The sequence below is a fragment of the Athene noctua genome, chromosome 20 (assembly GCF_965140245.1).
Source record: "Athene noctua chromosome 20, bAthNoc1.hap1.1, whole genome shotgun sequence".
Taxonomy (NCBI): domain Eukaryota; kingdom Metazoa; phylum Chordata; class Aves; order Strigiformes; family Strigidae; genus Athene; species Athene noctua.
In genome coordinates, this window is record NC_134056.1 from 8,787,340 (window position 1) to 8,810,145 (window position 22,806).

Consider the following 22,806-nt stretch of genomic DNA (forward strand, 5'->3'; position numbering starts at 1 on the left):
TGTACTCACCAGCCAGGCCGGCCCATGCCTCCATCTGGCAAGGGGCTGTCTGGGGAGGGGGCCTGGCTCCAGGTGCTTGAGGAAGGGGCTTCCCTTGGGGTGTGCAAGGTCCCTGCGCAGTGTGGCTTTGGTCCTGACCGTGCCGAGCACGCTGCTGATACCACACACATGTTAACATCTGGCTAAAACCCAGCGTGAGTTGTAAAGAGGGAGGTAGTGCAGGATGATACTACTCGGAGGAGGAAAACTAGAAAATGTGCTCATGCCATGGCAATGGGCACCTCAACACGACCTTCCCACTTGGGTACATCAAGGCTGTTACTTGTAATGTAACTGTTTAGTCTGCACCTCAGCCCAAAATGCTTGGTGGCCTTTCCTAGCTGTACAAATCATGCAGCCCCCTGTTACCACTCCAGGTCCTTCTGAACGGAGCTGAGGGTCTGTTCCCAGCGCTCAGCGGTGTTTCCCAGCTCTCAGCGGTGTTTCACAGCGATCAGGTAAAAGGTAGGAATCAACTACTTGTATTTGAGAAGGGAGGAGGAAATTCAGCTGCTCCTGGCTGCTGAAGCTAGCAGGGTCCCCTCAGGGTGCTTATCTGGAAGTGGTCAGGAAGCTCCTAGTCTGATGCTGTGTCAGAAAGACAACATCTCCTGCAGCTCTGAGCACAGCGAGGGGTCTGTGGGCTCACTATTAACCTAGAAGCAAGAACGTCACCTACTGAATTGCAAAGGGCACTTTCCGCATCCCCTCGCTTGCTCTCCCAGGAGGCGTTTCTCTGAATTGCTGACCCAGCCTGTCTCTTGCTTTGCTTGTGAGAGCTGACAAAAGCACAGCTTGAGCAATGTGGTCGTCGACCACAGTCAGATACCATATGGCTGCGGACCAGCGTTTGTACACCGCAGCTCAGAAACAAAATTAATTTGGTGGTGTTTCCTTCAGAATATAAAAACCCTTCTCACTTCTTCAGTGGAGTTACTGATGCTGATGTGACTCTTGCAGGGTGAAATATAAGCCTCTGATTACATCATAGCTGTGTGACTGACTTTCTCCTCCACTTGCTAGCAGTAGGATTTGCGATATGCATTACAGACGTAAATTGTTCTTTATATTGTAAATACATAGTGCATTTTAATGATTGCTGCTGTATGTACATATCTTTGGTAATAGGGCCAATTGAAAACCACTTCAGAAAGCTGCTATTGATATCTTTGCAATAACTTCCTCCTCCTCTGTGCTAGCTAATAAAAGATGCATTAGTTCTGGGTGTCCAGAAATTCAGCTCACAGGATTGAAAGTCAAAGAACGCTTCATCTGTGACCATTTAAATGAGAATGACTTCTTTCTCCCCCTTCCCCATCCTTTTTAAACTTAGATAGTATAGATATTTTCAGCATTTTCCAGCAAAATGTCTGCACAAAGTTCTCCACAAAGGCATGAAATCATGAGTTTCCCTGAATCCCACTTGGGGTATTGTCATACAGAAGAAAATGACCCTGGGGCTGAGCTGCTCTGCCTGGGAATAAGAAATAAATTGAAGAGTGTCTCAAAATTCCTGCTAAAAAAATCCACTCAGGTGAAAATTGGGAATGAGTGTAGGCAGATGCAGACATAAGGTAGGCATAGTTCAGCGTAGCCAAGGTTCCCAGTCTACATGACACACAACATACGCTCTGTCTACTTCCAGAGGCTGCTCCACCTGATAACAGCCCACTATTGCCACTCAACAGCGAAGAAACTCCCAGCTCAAGCCGAGAGTGTCTGTGCTTTTTGTACCAAAACCCCCATGCTTGGGACTGTTACAGAGATGATTTCCACAGCTCTCAGTAACTCTTTTTATCTATTATGGTAACAACTAAATATTTTCTTGAGTTTCTGTAAGTAAGAGAGTCTACAAACCCCAAGGTGAAAAATAGAAGGGATTTGCCCCCAAACTGCACAGTCAGTTAGCAGCCGAAGTGAGAACAAAGCTGATGTCTCCTGACAACCCATCAGATCCCCCCATCACACCCTACCCAGATGGGTCTTGTCAATGTAATGTGTTTTCACTTGTAAGACAATTTCCATTTTCATGCCGGAGTTTCTGCTAGGAACGGCACTTTTTGCTGCTTTCTTGGCCCTGATGCTATTGAAATCAATGGTCGGGCAGTCGCCAACTTCTCTGAGGAAAGGCTGGATCCATGAAGCATAAGAAAAAGATATTAAAAATGGCCCACATTTAGAAATAGAAATTTGGGTTATGGACTATGCAGTTAGCCTGAAAATCCACAGTTTGTCTGGACTTAAAGTAACCCAAAATTAACAAGTTTAAGCAAACTTCCATAAGTGTTCCTAGAATGTTTTTCAAGTGAAACTTAGTGCGATGTGCTTTACCTTGTTTGTGCCGTTTACTTTTCTTTTGGAAGCTGCTCAGGTGGGGTAATAGAAATCCATTACTTCAGTTGTAAGCCAGGACTAACATATTTCCCTTTGGAAATACTATTGGTGGTTTTCCAACAGTGAAGTTCTGTGTTTAGCTCAGTTCTTTGGAACTAAAAAGCAGTGGAATCCTTTTCTCCCCAAAATTAGAACAGAGATTTGCATTTACACTGGGAAGAGTCTGACCTAAATTGATGCTTAATGTACCCATTTAAAGGCAGCAGTTTTCAGAACTTTGTTGCCCTTTATTGTCGTGTCCATGTTTGTACAGGAGGACTTTGCAAAAATCTCAGTGTGCTTCTCAGAAGATAGTTATTAGCAGTACTTTATGAATACAGGCAGGAAGGCAAAATAGGATTGAATGATGTATGTAGAGCTGCTCAGATCTTTGGGTGGGGGCACTGACAAGACAACCCCTGAAGGTCTCTCCCAGTTCTATTTTCAAATCTCTCAGGATTTGCCCGGAGTCAGACAGTAGCAAAGCAGGCATTTAAATCCGTGTCTTCTGATCGTTGCTTTCCAGCTCTTAACCCTGAAAACATTCACCTCATTGCTTGATGGAATGTGCTAGATCACAGAAAATTTAGATACACCTAAAACATGCGTCCTCATCTCCATTTCAGCTGGATCCATGGCAAAACTAAAGAAGAAACCCCCACACCCCAAAGCATGCTGCCCAGAGCTGTGACAGCAGCAGGCATCTCTGGATCCCGTTCCCACCCCGAGGACAACCCCTTACCAAAATCCTCTGGTGCTCGGCAGCAAGAAAAGTCTCTACTTAGGGCACACACACAGAGTTGTGCAGCAAGTGGCTACAGGGAGATCTAAGTTAACATGTATGGGGCCTTAAAAAGAAATAGGTATTTTTCTTTTACAGGATTTCCAGTTCTAAAAAAGTACAAAAAATGTACTTCACCTTTTAGACATACAGCCTACTAGTGTGTCTTTTTGCATATCTATGCAGCATTGTGTCTTTGCTCTTTTTGCCTAGAAGAATTTTCAAAGCTAGGAATAAGAAATCTGCACACACCCTGCTAATGCCTGGAAAGCAGTACACGTACTGACAACAGCCTAAGCCTGTCCAAAACTTACCCTTTCCCCCCTTTAAAAAAAAAAAAAAAAAAAGGAGGGGAAACAACTTTTACTGTTAGAGTTTTCCCAACCAGCAGCTGACATTTAGGACTGAATTTTTGCTTGATTATTTTTTTCCATCATGCCTAGAAATGTCATCCCTCCCAGTTAGGCGGACTTGGGGACCCACACTGAACATTTTGTAACTAGCTGCATTTTTGCCGGTGAGCACTTTTTGGTTTCTCTCTATTCCTGTAGCTGGAAATAGGCTCATGCTGACACTCTTAGGGCAGGGGCTGCAGCTTCTTAAGGCTGTGAGCTGGAGCTGTGGCTGCTCCTGGAGCGGGGACTGGCCCCCGGGAGTCGGTCTTGAGCTGTTTTGTTTGCTAGATTTCATGTTCTTTGCCATTCTGCCCTTGTGGTTTTAACATTTGATGACCTAGGTATCTCAGAAGGCTGTTTTGCCTCGATAGGCATGTGATGAATTGATCTTAATTAGCTTGTGGAAATAATATAAGCCTGAGCATTAAGCGTGCTTTGTTAGGGTTTTGACATCTTCTTTTATATGTACATCTACAAATAAAATCAGGTAGATTAGCAGTCACTAGGAAATTGTTGTTGTGAGTCACTGACTCATAACCGCCGTAGGCTGCCTCTCCTCGTCGGGGTTAGTCATGCCCGGCCGTGGGCAGGGGTTCAAGCGGCTCCGGGGCTGGGGTTAACCGTGTCCGGTTTGTCTGCAGAGCCAGGCTCTGCCCCCAGGCTCTGCCCCATCGTTCCAGTTTCCCTCCTGGAAGAGCCAGTTGGCTCCGTGTGGGCTCAAGGCAAAGCGTGGGCCAAAACCACGGCAGTGGAGCAAATCTGGTTCATCTTTGAGCACAAACTCCAGCCCTCAAGTGGCACCGGGCATCCCCGCCAGGGGCGGATGGAGGAAGCTCTGCTCAGACCTCAGCATCGTTTGTTCCTCTGCCCCCCCCCCCCCCCCCCCCGGTTGGTAGAAGACCAGGTCAAAACTCTTGGCTGGAAGTCACCGCTTTGTCATCACAAGCCATCTTCGGGTGCCCGGGATCTGGAGGATCTGGGGGTGCCTGTTCACTTATGGAAGGGTAGTAACGGGTAAAAGCTCACAAAAAGCCCATTCGTGTGCCGGCGCCCGCCGGCGGTTGCCTGACGGGGAGGGGGCACCCGGGGGTACGCGGGAGGGAGCCAGAGCCCGTGCCCCGGCCGGGGTGAGACGTGAGGGAAGCCTGGAACCGGGGACTAGAAGAGGGAAGAGGCGATCGGTGACGCCCGGGCGGCAGCGGGGGGGCGCAGGCCGGGGCAAGCGAGGCCGGGGCGGGCTGGCGGGCGGTGCCGAGCCCATCGGGGCGCCGGAGCAGCGGAGGGGCCGCCACAGGTAGCGCGGGACCGGCGGGACGGAACAGCGTCCGAGTCCCGGGGCGCGTTCGGCGGGGGCCCGTGTGCCTCCCCCGGCCCGCGGGCCCGTCGGCCGCCGGGGAGCGGCAGCGGGTCCCCGCAGCGGCGGTTCGGCGGCGGGAGCGGGCGGGGGGCGGCGGCGGGGCGGGGCGGGGGGCGGAGCCGGGCGGCGGCGGCGGCGGCGGGCTGGGGCGGCTCAGTGCGCCCGGCTCCGCTCGCCTCCCCTCGGCTCGGCTCGGCTGGGCTCGGCTCGCCGCCGCTCTCCGCGCCTGGCTCCGGCCCGGCATGGCCGCTCCGCCGCGCCGCCGCCTCCCCGCCGCGCCGCCCCCGCCGCCGCTGCTGCTGCTGCTGCTGCCGGTGATGTTGGGCGGCGGGCCCGGCGCGGCGGCGGCGGCGGCGGCGTCGCGGGAGCCCCCCGGTCCCTGCCGCGTGAAAACCGTCACGGTGTCCACGCTGCCGGTGCTCCGCGAGAACGACATCAGCTGGAGCGGCGCCCCGCCGCCCGCCGCCGCCGCCGCCGACTCCCGCTTGCTGCTCTTCGTCCGCAGCGAGCTGCCCGGCCGCGTCGCCGTGCAGGACGACCTGGACAACACCGAGCTGCCCTTCTTCACCCTCGGTAGGCGCCCGCACCGCTTCCCCCACCGCGGCCCGGCCCGGCCCGTCCCGCCGATTCCCTGTCGTCCCGTCCCCCCCCCTCCCCGCCATCCCCGGAGCATCCCGGCTCCGGGCTGTCACCCTGCTGCGCCGGGGTCCTTGCTCACCCCCGCCTTGTCATGGACAACCTGGTTGTGGTTTGGAGCTCTCTAACCCAGCCCTTGCTGCACCCTGTTGTTTTTTGCTGGTTTGGTTGTTGTGGGTTTTTTTTTTTGTTTTTTTTTTTTTTCTTCCCTGCTGGGGGGGGGGGGGGGGATTTTTTAGCCGGGCCTGAGGGCTTCTACCTTTTAAAAGCCCTGCGAGTAAAGCGGCTCCGCTCAGGCTGTAAAGTGATGGGTGCTGCCTCTTGGGCTCCAACTTGAACGCTTAGCCCCGGCGGAGGTACCACCGAGCCTGCGAGCACGGGAGAGGCTCTCTTTTCTAGCCAGAGCCTAATTTTACAAACGCTTCGTCTTAATTCTCGAGTCTCGCTCTTGCTTCACGCACAACTCCAGCGCCTGGGTCTGTGGCGAACGCCTGCAGACTTTCCTCCGATCTCGGCTTTTGTGGGGAGGGGGATGGGACTAGAAATAATTCTGCTGTCGTACTTCGGTCTTGATGCCGGATCCTCTTGTCGCAGATGGGGTGCCCGAGCTGCCTCTTGTCACTTTTTTCCTTTTCTGTGCCTCAGTCAGCCTGGAGATCCTCCGAGGAACTGCTCAGAATGCCGAGTGGGCAGCGCGGTGTTTACTCTGCCAGGTCACCGAAAGGTGCTTTGTTGATCTCTGCGTTATCCACTACAGCTTTCTGGCTTTTCGCTGGCTGAACCGGGGATAATTGGCGTACCCGCTTAACTCGAGATCCTGCTTGGCACGGCTGGGCTGTGACTTCGGTGCCTCGCCCCGTGTGCCCCACGCGTGTCGGGGTGTGCCGAGCCCGTGGGCACCACGGCGAGTCCCTTCCCACACCCTGTGGAAGGGGCTGCCTTTCGCTGGGTGCGATGTGCCAGCCTAGGAAAACGGCTGGCTGTGTCTCCCAGTCCTGTCATTTTACCTTCTGTGAAGCTTGATTGCAGCAAGTGCCTGTAACAAATAAGTTGATGTTACTTCTTGAGCCTCTCGGGTTCTGGCTTTGCAGTGTGACTTCCTTAGACACGGTTGGTCAACTGCAAAAATCCCAAACAAACCAGATACTCTGTTACAAGTAATAAAAGTGAAAAATCAAAGGTTTGATGCAGTAGGAATGACATTTACCTGGCTGTGATTAAAAGTAACAAGAAGTTTCATGGTTCACCGAGTTGAGTTTTCAGATCAGAGTACAGTTTCTTCAGGGACTGGGTGTGAAGTGAACACTGATCTAAATGTATCAGAAGGCAAAGAAACCCCTCTGTGTGTAGCTGAGGTAATAGCTCAAGTTGGAGAAGAGAAATTTGTCTTGATAGATCAGAGACATGATCTTGTATAGCAAATCCTATTTCTGTGAGTGACTGCCAGTAAAGAGACCATGTCTTGGTCTAAAAAATTCTCTTTAGCTTGCCTGGGATATTGGTTATGCATGCACTCTTGAATATGTAGCATGTCTTGTGCAAAATTGTGGGGTTTTTTGCTGCCCCTTCATGGACAAAAGATCCCAAAAGGTCCCCTCCTGCTTCCCTGAACCCACAGGCATCAGGCAGATTGGAAGATAAATGGAAGCTTTGCCCACGGTGGGATGGCTTCATCACGGTCCTGAAATTAATCAGCATGTTGCCTCCAGAGAAGGTAAAACACTTGTCCTTCCCCAAGGTCTAGCTCATGAATTGCTGTGGATGCTCAGATATTTCAAATTTGTTGCATTTCTTCCCGTCTCCTGGTGTGGCAACTGAGTCTCCCTCGCAGTTAACTCTTCTGGGTGAGTGCTACAGAGGCTTTCCGCTGGCTTGTTTGTCTAGTGCAGGAAGCCAGGCTGGAGTTTGCTGTAGTGGTTTTTTCCCCCTGAATCCTTTTCTAAGTTCATCAGTGGTTGGGAGCCCGAGAGCTGCTGTCGCCTTGTAATGGGCTCTTGGAGGTGAAAATCACATTACATGTGGGAGGTCAGTCGAATGGCTTTGGAGTGACTTGGGGGTGGGGATTGCTTTAAGCGGTGGCTTCTCTTTGCCAGAATCTTTGCTAGCCCTTATCGTTACTGGATTTCTGATGCTTACGTGTATTTATGCATGTTGCTGAGCGTGTTCAGCAGCTGTCTGGGCCAGAGCTCGGGAAGACAGGTAAGAGCTGATGTCCTGCCGATTGCAAATGTGTGGAGGGCTCCTAAACGTCTCTGAGTGCAGGCTCTTGCTGCTAGCAAAGACTGCTTTCTGGCCTCATGGGGGGGTAAGGATGGGGTGGGAAGCACACACCTCAGGACAGCTACCCTGATTGGCATCCTGGAGGGATTTTTGAAAGAAAAAGAAAAAAAAAGAGCATAAAGCAGGCAGAGATGAGTCCTGATGCTGGACTCTGTAGTGAAATAAGTTGAGAATAAATCGAGGCTGCCCTGTTATGCAGGGCTCAAAAGTCTTTCCAGGCCAGGAAGCATGAAATAAAACATTGCCTTGCTTGGTGGTGATGAGTTTGTTTAAGCGCTGTGTTTTAGCAGGCAGTCTGTAGACCTGGGCCTGCTCAGCAACTCCCAGTTTAGTAAATCTGATGCTGAGTGGTTCCTGTGCCTCCCATCACTCCTTTGTGCTAAAGGAGGGTGGGGGATCTGTAGCTACAGGCTGGCAGGTGCCAGAGCCTTGTCTGCAGCAATGCGAAACTTGGAATTGTGGAATCATTTAGCTTGGAAAAGACCTTTGAGACCATCGTGTTCAAGTGTAAATCTTAACTGCCAAGTCCACCACTAAACCAGGTCCCTAAGGGCCACATCTTCTGCTGGTTCTTTTTAAGGGCACCGAGCTAAAGTAGGCTGAGTAGATGTTCTGAGTCGGTGGCTGGTACAAAGCACACGCAGTGCTCTGTGTCCCTTTTCTTTAGATTCCCTCTTTAGGGAGGAAGCAACTTTTTCTGTTCCTGACAATATGGAATCTTATTCACTGAGGTCGGAGAGCATCAAGCGAGAGCTTCCAGGGTTGCACCGCTGCCTGCGGGGCAGCCTGGTCTGCAGGGGCGGCTGCATGGCAGGGGGGGGAGCAGCACTGGGAAACCCCTCACCCCACGGCACCTGCCAGCATCACCAGCACCACCAGCATCACCACCAGCAGCAGGAGCAGCCGCCGCTTGCTCTCCCGCGGGAGCCTGCTGCAGGGGCTGGGTGCCCGGCGGTGCTGAGCCAGCAGCCCCTGCCCCTGCGGGAGAGGCCGGGGGGGCATGATTTTGTCCTGTCCCAGCAGAGGTGGAAAAACTTTGTTCATTGTGGCCTCCCGGGCTGCAGCAGGGACCTGCTGCCGCGCACCCACCCTCTCCTCGGGTTTGGTCTTCAGCGGGGTGGCTCCATTTCTGTATTTCCGACGCCTCGGTTTATTTTTTCTCTCTTGCGTTGGAGACGAGAAGGATGTTTCTCCCCCTGCCCCCCAGTTACATTATTAGAAAATCACCCAGCAAAGCACAGTGGTGGCAGGAAATGACAAATGTAACTTTGCCCCCTGTGCATTATGAATTGCTGTGCATCCCCTTTCCTGAAAAAAACATCCTGCCCTTTCCTTAACCTTGGATACAACTGATGCTTTGCGGTATTTCCCCCCCCCCCCCCCCCCCTCTAATTCTTCTAGTGTTACGCTGGCAAATGGTGCAGCCTATCATTGACTTTATTCTTGTACAATGAGGTCTCTCTAAGGTATGTATCTTGATTTAGTCAGCAGCCATGTGTTCTGTACAATAGCTGCTCCACAAGCAGCGTAGCCTGCCTTAAGTGCAATTCAGGGAATGAAGCAGTTAGCTTCCGAGCTAATTTAGATGAGCTCTGTCTATGTGTGAGCAGATATATATAGAGGAGAGAGAAGGAAAGAGGCAGACAAATTTTCACCACTGCTCTTACCCGGTAGTGGCTTACATAAGAACAGTTTACTACACACTTTTCATAAATGGCTTTAATGGTTGCTGTGTGACGGGCGTCTGCAGTGCTACAAGGTGCTTTGTTTCGGTGGTTGTCAGGAAAGGTGCTTGTGCATCTACATTACCAGTGTCCCACTGTGGCCCCTCTGCGTGGCTGATGGTTACCCCCTGCTTCTCGAAGCTGTGTAGCTCCTCCATCTCCTTGGCAGTTCGGTGCCACTTCTTCTATCTTCTTTCTTAACTTTTCCTGAAGCCATCTTGTAACTTGAACTTCTTTTCCTCTTTAGCATAAGAATACCTTAAAATAAGGAAAAACACTTAGTTCCTAGCAGATTGTTTGAATTTACTGCTTTTTCTGAAAATACTTGAGTAGGGTTTTGCCACCCTCACTTTTGTCTGCGGCTCCTGTTTTTGCAGAGCAGGTCGGAGAGGCTGGAGGGTTACCTGGGGAGCGCAGGTGTGACTGAAGCTTTTTGATGCTGCTCTTCAGAAGCACCATCCTCTGCTTTGAGTTGGCCTGCAAGGTGTGGAGCAGCATCGTGCGGGTAGCAGAGAGAGAGCGTGCCTGGCGTGACACCCTGCTCGTCAGGGCCTGGCGTCTAACAGCTGGGTTCTCTTTGCAGAGAGAAGCTGATGAGCAGAGTTTTGGTTTCAACACCTCCCTCTTCTGTTAACTGCCTCCTGCTAGACTTGGAAGAGCTGCACTGCATATCTGGCCAGAGGTCTGGTTAATCAAGTGCTGGGATTTTTTTTTGTTTGTTTTTCTTGCTGTTCCCAAGGTGGTCCAAGGGGTGGAGAGTCACATCTTCCACCAGGCAGGTGGAGGGAGCCAGAAAGCCTCAGCGAGGCGGTACAGTGAAGATGAGCTGTGTCGGTGGGCTCCTTGGGATAGGGACTGGGAGGGATGTAGACCTGAGAGCGGGGGCAGCTTCCCTTCCCCTTCGTGCCCATCCACAGCTGTGCGTGGCCGTGTGGTTTGGCCCAGGTCCCTGGTGGTGGTGGCTGCCTGGGGTGTAAGAAAGAGGGAAAACCTTCTGGGAGCAATCTCCTCCCCTTGTCTGAAGCTATGTGATTACTTAAGCTTTCCAGGCCATTAGGCTCTTTTAGTTGGAAAGGGAAGGAAGGAGAGCCTGGCTTGGGTGGGGTAGTGCTGGGGATGTGGGTCCTGAGCTCGAGGTCTGCCCTTTGTAGTTGCAGGAGAGGTGAGCTCTGTAACACCCAAAAAGGCTGTAGGCACAAAATGTCTATGAAAATGGGTCACTCCTCACATGACTGCTCCCCCCACCCCAAAGGCAAGGTTGAACATGGCCTGTCCAGCACGGTGGGGTGTGGACTTGAAGGGATTTTGCTCTGTCTTGGGTATTTTCTGGGATGAAAATCCCAGTTACTGGGAATCTGAACTGAGTGGCAGGCTGTACTCGGGGAGTTGCTGCTTTCCAAGAGTACCCGCGTTGACCAGCTAGTGGCAACAGAAGATTATCTATAGAGAGAGGAGCCGATTTTCTGCAGCTGAACTCTCAGGCTGGAGTAGCCGGAGGAGGCTGACAGCTGGGGATCCCCTCTGCTCCCCGCTTCCTCCCGTGTTATGGCAGCCGGTCTTCCATGATGTCAGTGTGCCAGAGACCTTTTATTGCTCTTCTGCTGGAAGGAAAAATGTGCTTTTCTTTGGAATAAGGTGGGGAGCTTGCATTTCTCCGTGGGGGCTGGGGAGCTGAGTGACCTCCGAGTGCCACCATACAGATAGACATTACCTCCAAAACTTGCTGTCTTTTCCTTTCTAAGCCCTCAAAGTGTGAGCCCTTTGTTCTGCCTCAGTGATACGGTGCTGATGTGCAGTGTTGGCTGGCTGTGAAACCGGGTTGAGCCCTTGGGCTTTCTTGGTGTAACAGGCGTTCAGGCGTGGGACTGGCTGGGGCAGGAGGAGAATAAATTGATGCCACTTGTGGAAACGATGAGATATTGATCTTCTGCTGCCTCGACATATATGTTAGCAGTTGCAGGTGGCTTGAGAAACACCTACCATCACACCAAAATGCCTTGTAAAGTGTGGGGGTAGACTGGGATTGGAGACTGAAAAGAGAAGTGAGGAAAATAGAAATGCCTTGATTAAATCCTGTCAGCGTCTGTAATGCCCACAGTACAGCTTGTGTCGGGAGTGTTGTTCTCCAGTTGCACCCATCTGCAATGGGGAATGATGAGCCTCAGCCAGTCTTCCCAGTGTCCCCAGTCCTGTCCCTGTCACTACTTATGGGGTGGGTGACGGCATCGAGCAGAGATGATTCTTGTGCATAACCAGCTTAAGAAATGGTGCCACTTAGAAGAATTGAATGCTTGTGCCGCTGCTCGGGTCTCGGCTAATGCGGTTAAGGTTTCCAGTGTCCAGACAGTATGGAGACACTTAATGGTATTGAAGAAGCAGAATGACATGTGGAGGGGACAAGCAGTGATCTTGGCGCTTGCATCTGCACTGGCTGGGTGAGGCTTTCTATTTGTCTCCTGGGAAGGAGTCAGGTGGGGGAAAAAACCCAAAAAACCCAGCGTAAATTACTTTGGCCCATCAATCCCTTTGAGTGTCTGCTCTGTATGCCGTGGGAGATGCGCTGCTCTTGAATGCATCCAGCGTGCTTATCCTGCTGCCGTCCAGGGAGGAAGGAGGGATTCCTTGCAGGAGGAGGTTGGGCTGCCACTGCATGCAAGAAGATGGGGCAGATAAGATTTGGAGCCAGGGCTGTCTGTGGGCAGAGGTGGCTGGTGGGGAGGACGACAGAAGTAGGAGTTCCCCTCTGTTTCTTGTTATCTATTCCCCATCAGTATTGCAGCCCTCCCTCTGCGCTTCCACTTCTTCTGTCTCTGTGCAAGACAAAGTCTGTGTGAAACCACGACTGGCTTTGAAAGCAGCAGCAAAAGGGGAGAAATTTTCCATTAGCAGCATCAGCAGTAAAAGAGATTTTTTTCCCAGTCACCTGGTAACTGCTGTATTTAGTAAGATTACTGAGCTGATGGTGTTGCTCCCAGGCATATGCATGGGACTGATCCTGTTAAGAGGCGAGGCAAGGGCCAGCGTGCCTGGCCGCATGCACGGAGGTGAGCTGGTAGAGCTTGGCTGTGCATCTCTGTTGGGTGAGGAGAGCTTCTGTGTGGGAGAGGGGACCTGCTGGGCCCAGCACCCTGCACGCACCGTCATCTGCCCTTCCTGTGCACACAAATGGAACAGAAATTGCATCTCCAGCTGCACTAAGGAGCTGCAGCGGGGGGAGCGGAGCGTGGCTCCCCGGGGCTGGGTGCTTGCTCACCCTCGAGTGGTGGAAGGAACACCTGGCTCCACCTGTCTTTGGGGACAGACTGTTTATTATGGTGCCTGATACCTTTGTTTCCACAGGTCTGATGAGATATGCCTACAGAGGGGCGCTGCCCCGACTGCAGAGACCCTACAGACTAACTGGGGATGTGAACCTGCCCTCCCAAAATCCCACTGCAAAACTGGGGTGCAGGGTCTGGAGACCCCAGGTTTGCTCCCAGCCCTGCTGTTGGCCATGAGCATGCTCACAAGAGCTCAGCTGTTGCTGATGCGTTTGAGGTTTTGGTTCTTTTCGCTTTTTCCCCCCTCACTGATGTCTCTCTGTGGGCCAGCGGGGTGGCCTCGTCGGCGGCTGGAGCCCTAGCAGAGCTGGGCTCCCCGACCAGCCCCGAGGGCTGCTGGCTGCCGAGGCACTCGCCTAACATGAGCTGGCGTTGCAGAGTGCCTGCGGCTGCCGCAGTCGCGGCTGTGTCTGTCCCAAGGCTGTTCACAGCCCGTATCCTTCCCTTGCTGCTCTTTCTGGTTCTCGAGCGATTTGCGTTCCAGGGAGCACAGCACATCCCTAAAATATGGTATCAAGTGACAGAAAATAGGAGTTGGCAACAGCATAGGATTTTTTTTTTTTTGCCTTTAGCCAACTGCTCAGAAACATCAGCTTCTTGATGCAATGCTCCCATGTCAGCAGCATGCGGTGATGGCAAACGTGGGGCAGTTTGTGTGCAGGAGCAGGGAGGAGGGCTGGAGCAGAGCAGGTTCCCTCCAGCCCAGGACTGACACCTGCTGACACCAGGTCTGTGTGCTGAGACTGAAAAGTTCATGCTTCCCGTGTTGCTGTTGCTCTTGTTGCCTGGGGCTCTGACGGGAGCTGGGCTAAAAGTTGATGCTGCTAACCGAATGAATTGCTTGTGCACTGTGCACCCAGAGATCTCCCTGGGGCAGTTCCCCACTCAGATGGGCTTCCCAGGGTGAAGGGGCTCCCGTGGCAGATGCTGCCAGTTGTTCCCTCCTCAGTCGCAGTTACTCAGTGCTGCCTTGCACGGGCTGCTCTGTGGGGGGGGAGGGAGATGAAAAGCCCTTTACCTTGGCTTGCTGGGTCTGAGCCACCTCTGTGGTGGGTTCAGCATGGGTGGTGGCCCTGGAAAGCATTGGGGCTTCTTGGAACATCCTGATATGGCCCTTTTCTACTCTCATCACACTTCTTTCTTGTCCTTTTTAGCTCTCACCTGTTTGAACTAGAGGGACTTAAACTCTTTCCTGCCCTGTAACGTGCCCAGGGAATTCCTTCCAGGTATCCCTGAAAACCCTCCTGTTTGCAACATGCTCCCTGTTCCCCCACCTCTAATATCTAAGGAAATCCAGATGCAGAGAGGTGCCTGGGAGGAGCAGGGTATTGGAAGTGGTTCAGAAGGTGGATGCACATTCCTCTCCCTCCCTCCCATGCCATTCAGACTGGGCAGCCCACGGTCAGGCTGTGTCTACAGACTAATTGGTTTCATTTCAGGCATCAATTAGGCTTCCAAAAAAAAGTGAAAATAATTTTCCTTCCCTCACTCCCAGGAACAGATGAGTTTGCAGAAGAAACAGCCTGAGCCAGAGCAGGGTGCTGGGGTTTATCATCGTGTGCCTGGGGCTTTTGCCGGTTCAGGCTCTGGTGTGGCCTGGGATCCCCCGGCCCCAGGGCCACCCACTGAGTGCAGCAAACATCTCCCATCATCTCCTGACCAGAGGAGGTGCTCGAGGTGGGCAGCTCTGTGTCTTCTGGGGGATTCCGCTGCTGGGTACCACTTGATTAAGGTGGGCACAACTCATGGGAGCCTCCTGGCCCTTACAGGGGACAGCCTTTGGGGCAGGAGGCTGTGCAGTAGGTCCAGCTGAAGAGGGGGGATGCTGTAGAGGAGCCGATCACAGCAGTGGCATTTTGTGGATCCAACAGGTATATCTGGGAATAAGACAAGTTGCAGGCGGAAGGCACATCCAGCAGTGATAACATTGGCCTTATCTGTGCAGGCAGGTCCTCGCCCACTGTTGCTGGAAGGATGCTGGCTGCTCCGTCTACCGTGTTCACATCAGGGGCTTCAGCATTGTTCATCCCCCGCAGAGCGGAGGAAGGGCTGTAGGGGTGCATTCGTCACCTGAAGAGCCCCCAGGCTTCAGCTGAACTTTGTGTTCTAGCAATAAAACCGTGCTAGGAAATGTGTGCTGTAACAAAGCCCATGGATATAATACATCCGTATCATACTGTACCTTTCATCTTGAAGGATTCCCAAGGAGCTTTACAAACTCGGTGTGCTGCAGCCTGCCAGGGTGACTGAATGCTATCAGTAAAGGCTGCAGTCTAATCTCTGTGGTAGCATGTCCCCCCCGCTCCCCCTCGCAGGGGAACTTTATGAAGTCTGATCTCGGACTAGCTCTGTGCCGAGTGTTTACCTCTAAGCCCGAGTTTCTCAGGAGAAAAAGGAAAACCATGTAGCTGTTTGTTATGCAAAACCAGTGAAGAAATATTCTTCCTGGGGCAGTAGGTGTGGGTGGGAATTACTTTTGAGCAGCTTCAACAGCTTTGGATCTTGGCAGAAAAAGTGTTCGCAGGGGAATGTGCCCTCCATGCAGCCCAAGAAGGGGGATAATAAAGTTTGAGCACTTGAGAAATTGCTTCTGGGCATAAGCAGGGTGGCAGAGTTCAGCTGACGGGCTTCCAGGCTGCTGCTGGGGCAGCTCGTGGGAGGGAGACTGTCTGCCTGAAATGCTTGGTGTGTGTCTTTTGTCACCCAGTGTCCCCTTCTGTCACCGCAGAGACAGTTCCTGAGCCAGCTGATGGTGTGTCCATGTCCTGCAGCCTTTGGCAACATTTGGGCTGCTGCTGCCTTCCACCACCTGCAGGGTGGGAGCAGGGAAGGGCCATGCAGCCCTCTGCCTCGGTCACCCTTGGTGGTCTCCTGCTCCAGCTGGGTTTATTTTCATCTACTCTTGGCTTACCTGCAGCTGTGGGGACAGTGGGAGGCATCTGAAGTTGCTGTCAGTGGTGGCAGAGCCTAAAAATCAAAACTGAAAGTGGGATAAGGGGCACTAAACAAAGCTGTCAACAGAGGCATATGCTTGAAAAGCGGAGGTTAGCTCGAGTCTATTTTTGTTTGGAGTGGTACACACTTAGCCTGTTTTGTTTAGCAGTTTGTTTATGGGATGTATTTTCCCATCCTGTGTAGCTCCTCAAATGTAGTTATAAACAAACTGTAAAATCAAAAGCAGCCTTTACGTGTTCCTGTTAAATGCATCGTGGTGCACAGGAGATCCAGGGTGTGTGGTGCTGACAGGGCTGAAGTGCTTGCCAGCCCGAGGTCCTCAGTTAAGGTGGACACAACACACCAGTGTGGGAGGTTATTTTGTCATGTTTGAGTCTAGAAATTGCTATGGGCACCCCTGTGATGGAGCGGGGACACCTGAAAAGCACATCAGCCTTTGCATCCGTTTGCTCTTGCATTGGAGGCTCCAAGGTTTCTTGTGCTCATCCCTGCAGCTGCCTCCTTCCCTGGACCCTGTCGAGATGGTTCCTCAGGAACGGGATGTGGTGTTGCCAGTGTAGTTCATGGATTCTGGACGTTAAGAGTCTTCAATATCGATTGGATTTCAAAAAGGAAATAGAGGTTTTTGGTCATTTTTATTGTAGTTGTTGCAGTTGCACGCCTTGTGCTGGATCAACGGCTTTAATTTTTCTGAGTGTGATCAGAGGGGCTAGAACTGTATTTAATTAAATAGCAACAGCCTCGCCTTTTACACAATTCAAGAAACCAGAGCTGCTTGAAGACACAAACCCCATTACATTGCTTTGCATCTTATCACATCCCAGCGCTGCTGCTTCCTCCTCTTCTGTTCTTTGCTCTCCCAGACAAGCAGCACAGTTGTCCTTACTGTGTTCCTGGCTTCTGCTGCGTCGGAGGAGGAAATCCATTATCCAGTGGCATGGCAGCTGGGAGGGAGGTCGGGGACGCTGCCTGTAGGGGCTGCTCGTAGCCAGCTTGGGGTCTTGCCGGAGCAGCGGTTTGCACGACAGACACGCTGCTCCTCGTTGTACTCAATTTTATTCTGCTTTTGTAGCAGCCGCCTTTGCCGCTTAGCTGACAAGCTGTTCCTTAACATGCCGGGGCCCAGCGGCGTGTGGGAACAGGGACAAGAGCTGGGATTTGGGCAGGATGCAAGCTCTGGGAGCTGGAGGTGTGGGGATGCTGCCGGCCTCTGCTTCTGCTCCCTGGGAGTGCGTGCGCTGCCCAAAATCACATGTGCTGCCCAAAATTGTGTGTGCCGGGGGAGGTTTTCTCTGCTGCCTGGGCTTGCTTTAAAGACTGTTGTAAAACCTTTTCCCTCCTTGTCGATGAAGGGTTTTACAGCGTGTTGCGATGGGCCACTTAAACGCAAAACAGAAGGAAAAAGTCCTGTTTGGAGCATTCCTCCCAGCTGTGCCGGTGCGACAGCCCAGGGCCTGCGCTGGGGTGAGATACAGGGTGTGTAGGGGGTGCTGAAGAAAAGCAGAGCCTTGTGAGAGCGCTGAGCAACCTGTTGGTATTTTCCTGTGGCATCTCCCAGCTGCACTGCCTCCCCAAAACCACATTGCCTGCTGCTCAGCAGGCTTTTCTGCTGGTTTGAGGTGTGCCCCAGGTCATGTAAGCCTAGTATTTTAGTAGACCTTGGTCTCCAAAGCCTCTCTCCAGCAGGAACGGTGCAAGTTTGTCTGTGGATATGTGGCCCACGGCTGAAACAGCTGCTCTGTGGTCATGTCCCTGGGCAGAGTGTCCCGAATCATCCTGTGTCCTGCAGCCTCTTTCTGAGGGAGCTGGTGTGGGAAGGCAGCTCCCCATCCCTGTGAGCAGAGAGGGTTTTGGTTGGGAAGGAAGGTGATGTTTTTGCAGTAACTCAAAAGGCATGGGTTTTCTGTGGATGTGGGGCTGTGGTTTTTAATCACTACTTGCTCTGATCATCTCTGTACAAAACTGCTCTGAAGGCACCTAAGGGCAAATCAGCAGGTGTTAATATTCTTCTCCTTTTGCTGTTGTTGGGTGGGGGAAGAATTTGGATTCAAGAAAAGCTGTTATTTGAAATGGTGCTTCTTGCCTTAGCTGTGACAGCTGGAGGGCAGGTGAGACCTGGGCGAGAGGAGAGGTTCTCTGTTTAATTTGGCTGGTATTGGCCATGGAGTGTTTCCCCAGTCTTCTCCATGCTTTCGTTCTACCATCTCTATGCAAATATTTGCAGCAGTTAGGGAGCTGCCCAGGGAGATTTTTATTCCTCACATGAACTGAGTTAAAGTGAAAGGTTGGTCCAGGAGAATGGTCCCACAATGGGCAGAGATCCACCTTGTCCAGCAGCCTCTGCTGTGGTGCCAGCAGCTGGTGAGGAGCAGGGCACGGGTCCCTGGAGCATCCCATGGAGGTTTGCTCCTGTGTTCCCGCAGGATGCTTGGTTGCACATTGCTGTAATAAGCATCTGTGTGTCCTGACCGAGCCGAAAGGGTCCTGCAGCACCTCCCCACAGGCTCCTGCATCTCCCTCCTGCATATCTGTAACACTGGCCTCTTTGGGAAGTCCCTCAGCTGATGGGGATGCTGCGTTGTGCCGTGCACAGACAGACTGCAATGAGGGAAGAGGGAGGTTTTTCTTTGAGGTCTCACGGACACGCTGAGTGCTGACCAGAGGCCAGCACAGAGGGAGGGATGCTTCTGTTAATTAGCACTAGATGAAAGTAAAACTTGTCTTTATTCAGAGAGCAGCTTGTTCCAGTTTCATCGCAGCCCCTCAGTTCTGAGCTTTAAAGTTTGGTGTATGTGTGAACAATAAGTTTGGAAGGATGTTTTGAAGCCGAAATCGCAGCATTGTTATGAAAATGCTGAAGGGAAGTTGTGACACTGTTTTGAAGATGAAAGTATTTTTACAATCTTAAACTGACACATTAAAAAAAAAAAAAAAAAAAAAAAAAGTTTGCACAAAAGACACCTCTCAACAAGACTTACCCCGGCCAGAATCATATGTGACCTTCCCTGAAGACTGGTGAAGGCACTCTGAGGTGCTGCTGGCTTTAGTTGTCATGTGGTGACCCTGCATCCAGCATGGTGAAGGGAATGGTTCCTCTTGGTGTTACTGGTGTGTGCTGGGCAGGGCGAGCTCTGTGCAGCCCCAGTGGAGGGAGCGCTGGGTGCTCTCTGCCCCGTTGGGTGCTTGATGATGGATCAGTGGAGCAGCAGGAGGAGGGCATGAGATGAGGAGATGCTTGATGGAGCATGGACATGTGCCCAGCGATGGCCTCATTACTTCTGACCACAGCAGGCTTGCTGCAGTTGGAGTTGGTCTGTGAAAACAAATTTTTCACAGCAATTTAGCAAGCATCTGCAGAATGGATTAGCCAAACAGCACCCTCTCAATGAGGAGTGAGGGGGGAGGCTGGGGCTGGCCATCTCTGGTGCCAGCTCTGGGCTGCTCCTGCTCCTTGGCTGAGCCTCAGGGCTCCTTGATTTGTGCTGGCTCATCCACAGGCACTGGGGGAAGCTGGGCTGGGGGTAGAGGCTGGCCATGAAACGCTGTTATCAGGAGGGGGAATGGCCTGGTGGCTCTTGACTGGCTCCCCCATCCCAGTGTTGCATCTCACCAGTTTAAGCTGTGGTCACTTGGCCCTGCCCAGCTGCTCATTTGGTGCCTCCTGCATGGAGCAGCCTCTTGCACCCATGAAGATGTAGCATACAGAATGTGTCCGGGGTGTTTGATGAGGCTGTGCTAAGCACACCTGCCCATTGCCGGCTGCCTGCAACTCCTCTAGGCCAGGATGACCAACAGCATTGTTGGTCACTCACCAACTACCTTTTTCTTGGGATTTTCTTTTCCATGGCCACCTAAATGCACCAGTTTGTAGTGATGACTTTTTTTCTTTTTAATTCCCATTAAGCTCTAGTTTCCATTGTGCTCTTGCAGATACCCAGGGGCCTCTGAGAACCTGCCCTATAATTAAAAGCAATTTATTACGGTGTCTGAGGGGGCTGTGCGAGTTACAGGGCCATGAGCCCTGGTCTGCTGCATAAGAGCTGTCAGGCAGTTCCTTCGTTAGAAAATAGACACCAAAAATTCCTCTTCCGCCCCCAACTTTGTCTTCCTGCCAGCCCTGGATTCCAGATTTATTTAAGGGTCTTTTCTTTTGGGCTTAGGTGGGTGTGGAGCGTGTATTTTTTGCCATGTGAGTCTGACAAGCCCTTGGGGAGGATGAGTGGGTGTCTTGAAGCGTTAGGGAGGAACTTGGCAAGTGCTGCAGCTCCAGGGATCTCTTTGCATTTTTGGCTGCATCTGCTTTTTTATCCTGCTCTTAAACTTTTCTGAACCAGCAAAGTCACACCCCAACAGCGCTGACATCCAGGAATAACGCTGCTCCCGTTCCTCGAAGGCCTAGCCACAGAGACTGCATGGTTTCTGTGGTTTCTCCCAAGGGTGCCAGCTGCTGGATGGTGCTAGATGGGACAATCCTGGGCTCTCTCTGCCCAGCGCTCCAAAATCTGAGTGTTAGGTGTGGATGGGGATGGTCTTACCTTCTCGTCCTCTGCTCTTGGAGGTGGGCAGGAAGGTGCTCAGAGCTGGCTGCGCAGAGGGGCAGCCATACGTGGGACATGCGTGCCATGCTTGAGTGTTTCCCATAAGCGAAGGAGAGGCTCTCCTGAGCCTCCTCGAGGTGGTGTGTTTCTTGTTGTGTCTTGTTCCACGCTTCCAGCTTGGTTCCTGGCCTTGTATAATGGATTTGGGATCTGGTTTCAGGAGGTGAAAGCAATCTCTTAGCTGTGTTGGAGGTTAGGGGGAAGAGCTTCCCTCCATGATCTTTACTGTACTGTGGTTAGAGGAAGCATACATGAGTGTGCAGATCCATTTGGTGGAAAATACAGGGCTTTTGAGTCATTCTGTGATTTTTCTTCTTGGCTTTGCTATTTACGCATGAAAGGACCTTGACCGAGTGAGCACACCTCCCTATAGCTCTTCCTTGCCCACTGTTTGCAAGAGCCTGGAGGGGCTCCCTGTTTGCATTACTGAAGTGGTGTAAAATTTCTGTGTGGAGGTGGGAGGGAGGGATAGACCCTCTTGGCTCCTTTCCTGCTACCTTGCCTGCAGGCTGACAGTGCAGGGAGGGCTGAGGAAAGGAGGCCAGTGGAAGCACAAAGCCAGAAGTGGAGGAAATGGGTGGGTGGAGGAGTGGTAAGTGGAGTTGACAGACCAGGATCCACTGGTTCTCTGAGCTGGGGAAGGGCTGCCCCATGTGCTTCTCTAGCCAACAGCCCCTCCCATGGCTCAGCAAGTGGCTGGGCATCAGGAGAGCAGGATGCTGCTGTCAAGTCTGATGGCTGTAACATGCCATCCCATTAGGAGTTGGGGTTATCTCTCTGCTTTAGTGTGCTAAAAATGATCTGCACGATTGAAAGTTCCCCTCCTCTCCCCCATGTGCACACACATCTCCTGTGAGAGAGTGACAGCTTCTCTAATTAGGCAGTCAAGGAGGTAACCTTAGCAACTCCACGCTGGTGCTGGGGACCATCTCCAGCTGCCCTTGGAGATGGCGTGTCTGGTGTTCAAATGGCCTCTCACGAGGACAGGAGAGCTCTGTCTGCCTGCACGCCCGTCCTGCCTCCCTGACACCATTTTGCATGGCTGGTATTATCTGCTGTGCAAAGCAAGAGCCAGCATGGGAGGAGGCACCTATTATACATCCCATCACCGCTTGCTCTGTTCTTGTTGATGCACGAGCTGGGTGCTACCTCCCGCAGCTCTGGGGAGAAGTGTTCTGGTGTCTGTGGGCAGTACTGGAAGGGAACTGGTGCAGAAGGAAGTGCTGAGCCTGCTTCTGCACTGGTGATGCCTGTGCTGCAGTGCGGAGCTGCATGGGGGGAAGCTCTGGAGATCCAGGAGAGCAGGAACCTGCCCTCCAGGAGCACAGTGTGGGGCTTGCACTTGGCTTGTCTGTCTCCTTAGGTTGCAGGCAGCAGAACTGTGCTGGGCGGGGCTTGGGGGGTCATTGTGAGCGCAGCAGGGTCTGGGTTTGCTGCAAAAGGACCAGCGGTGTCCTGTACCCTGGGAGCCAAGAGCCTGCCCGTGCTGCAACATCCCCGTTCCTCCGTTCTCCCTGTCTGTCATGTTTTAGCCTAGCAGGCAGCTGAACACCACACAGCTGCTCGCTCGCTCCCCATCCCCACAGCGGGATGGGGGAGAGAATCAGAAAAAAAAAAAAGTAAAATTTGTGCGTTGAGATAAAGGCAGTTTAATATGACAGAAATGGAAGGTAAAATTATCACTAATAATAACAACAACAATTAATAATAACGATAAAGGAATTATTAGAATACACAAACCAAGTGATGCACAGTGCAGTCACTCACCACCCACCGACTGATGCCCAGCCAGTTCCTGAGCAGCAGCCCCCAGCCAGCTCTCCCCCTGGTTTATATACCGAGCACGATGTCATATGGTGTGGAATATCTCTCTGGCCAGTTCGGGTCAGCTGTTCCGGCTCTGTCACCTCCCAGCTTCCAGTCCACCCCCAGCCTGCTCGCTGGTGGGGTGTGGTGAGAAGCGGAACAGGCCCTGAGTGTTCTCACCCAGAACTGAATCCTCTTGAGGCACACATCGGACTTCCCCATCCTTCTGCATTATCCACCCAGTGCACCCAGGTCCTTGAGCAAAAATAATCCCATGGATGGGTTTGCCTTTACCTGAGGCAGAAATAAGCCAGACTGTCTTCCCCACCATATTTTTTATGTGCACTGCAGAAACTTTATCCCCTTCTATAGTATGTAAAAGTTTTGACCGGGCAGGGACAGTTCATTGGGCAGATCCCCTAGTGTTGACTAACTTGGTGGCTTTTGCTAAATGTGTATCCCTTGTTTGAAGGTCCCACCCCCCCATTGCTCTCTGTAGTCTGTAGCAGTCCATTATATCGTTTGATTTTCCTGGAGGCTGG

General features: G+C 52.2%; 1 protein-coding gene across 4 annotated transcripts in view; it reads left to right on the top strand.

Moving 5' to 3' along the window:
- Positions 1-5,129: 5,129 nt before the first annotated feature.
- The window catches only part of ASTN2 (astrotactin 2), a 360,934-nt gene continuing 343,257 nt past the window's right edge, over positions 5,130-22,806 (top strand). For all 4 annotated transcript variants that reach the window (XM_074924050.1, XM_074924051.1, XM_074924049.1 and 1 more), the window contains exon 1: positions 5,130-5,518. In XM_074924050.1, coding sequence (XP_074780151.1) covers positions 5,188-5,518 — 331 coding nt within the window. In that variant the 5' untranslated portion in view covers positions 5,130-5,187. The remainder of the gene's footprint in view (positions 5,519-22,806) is intronic.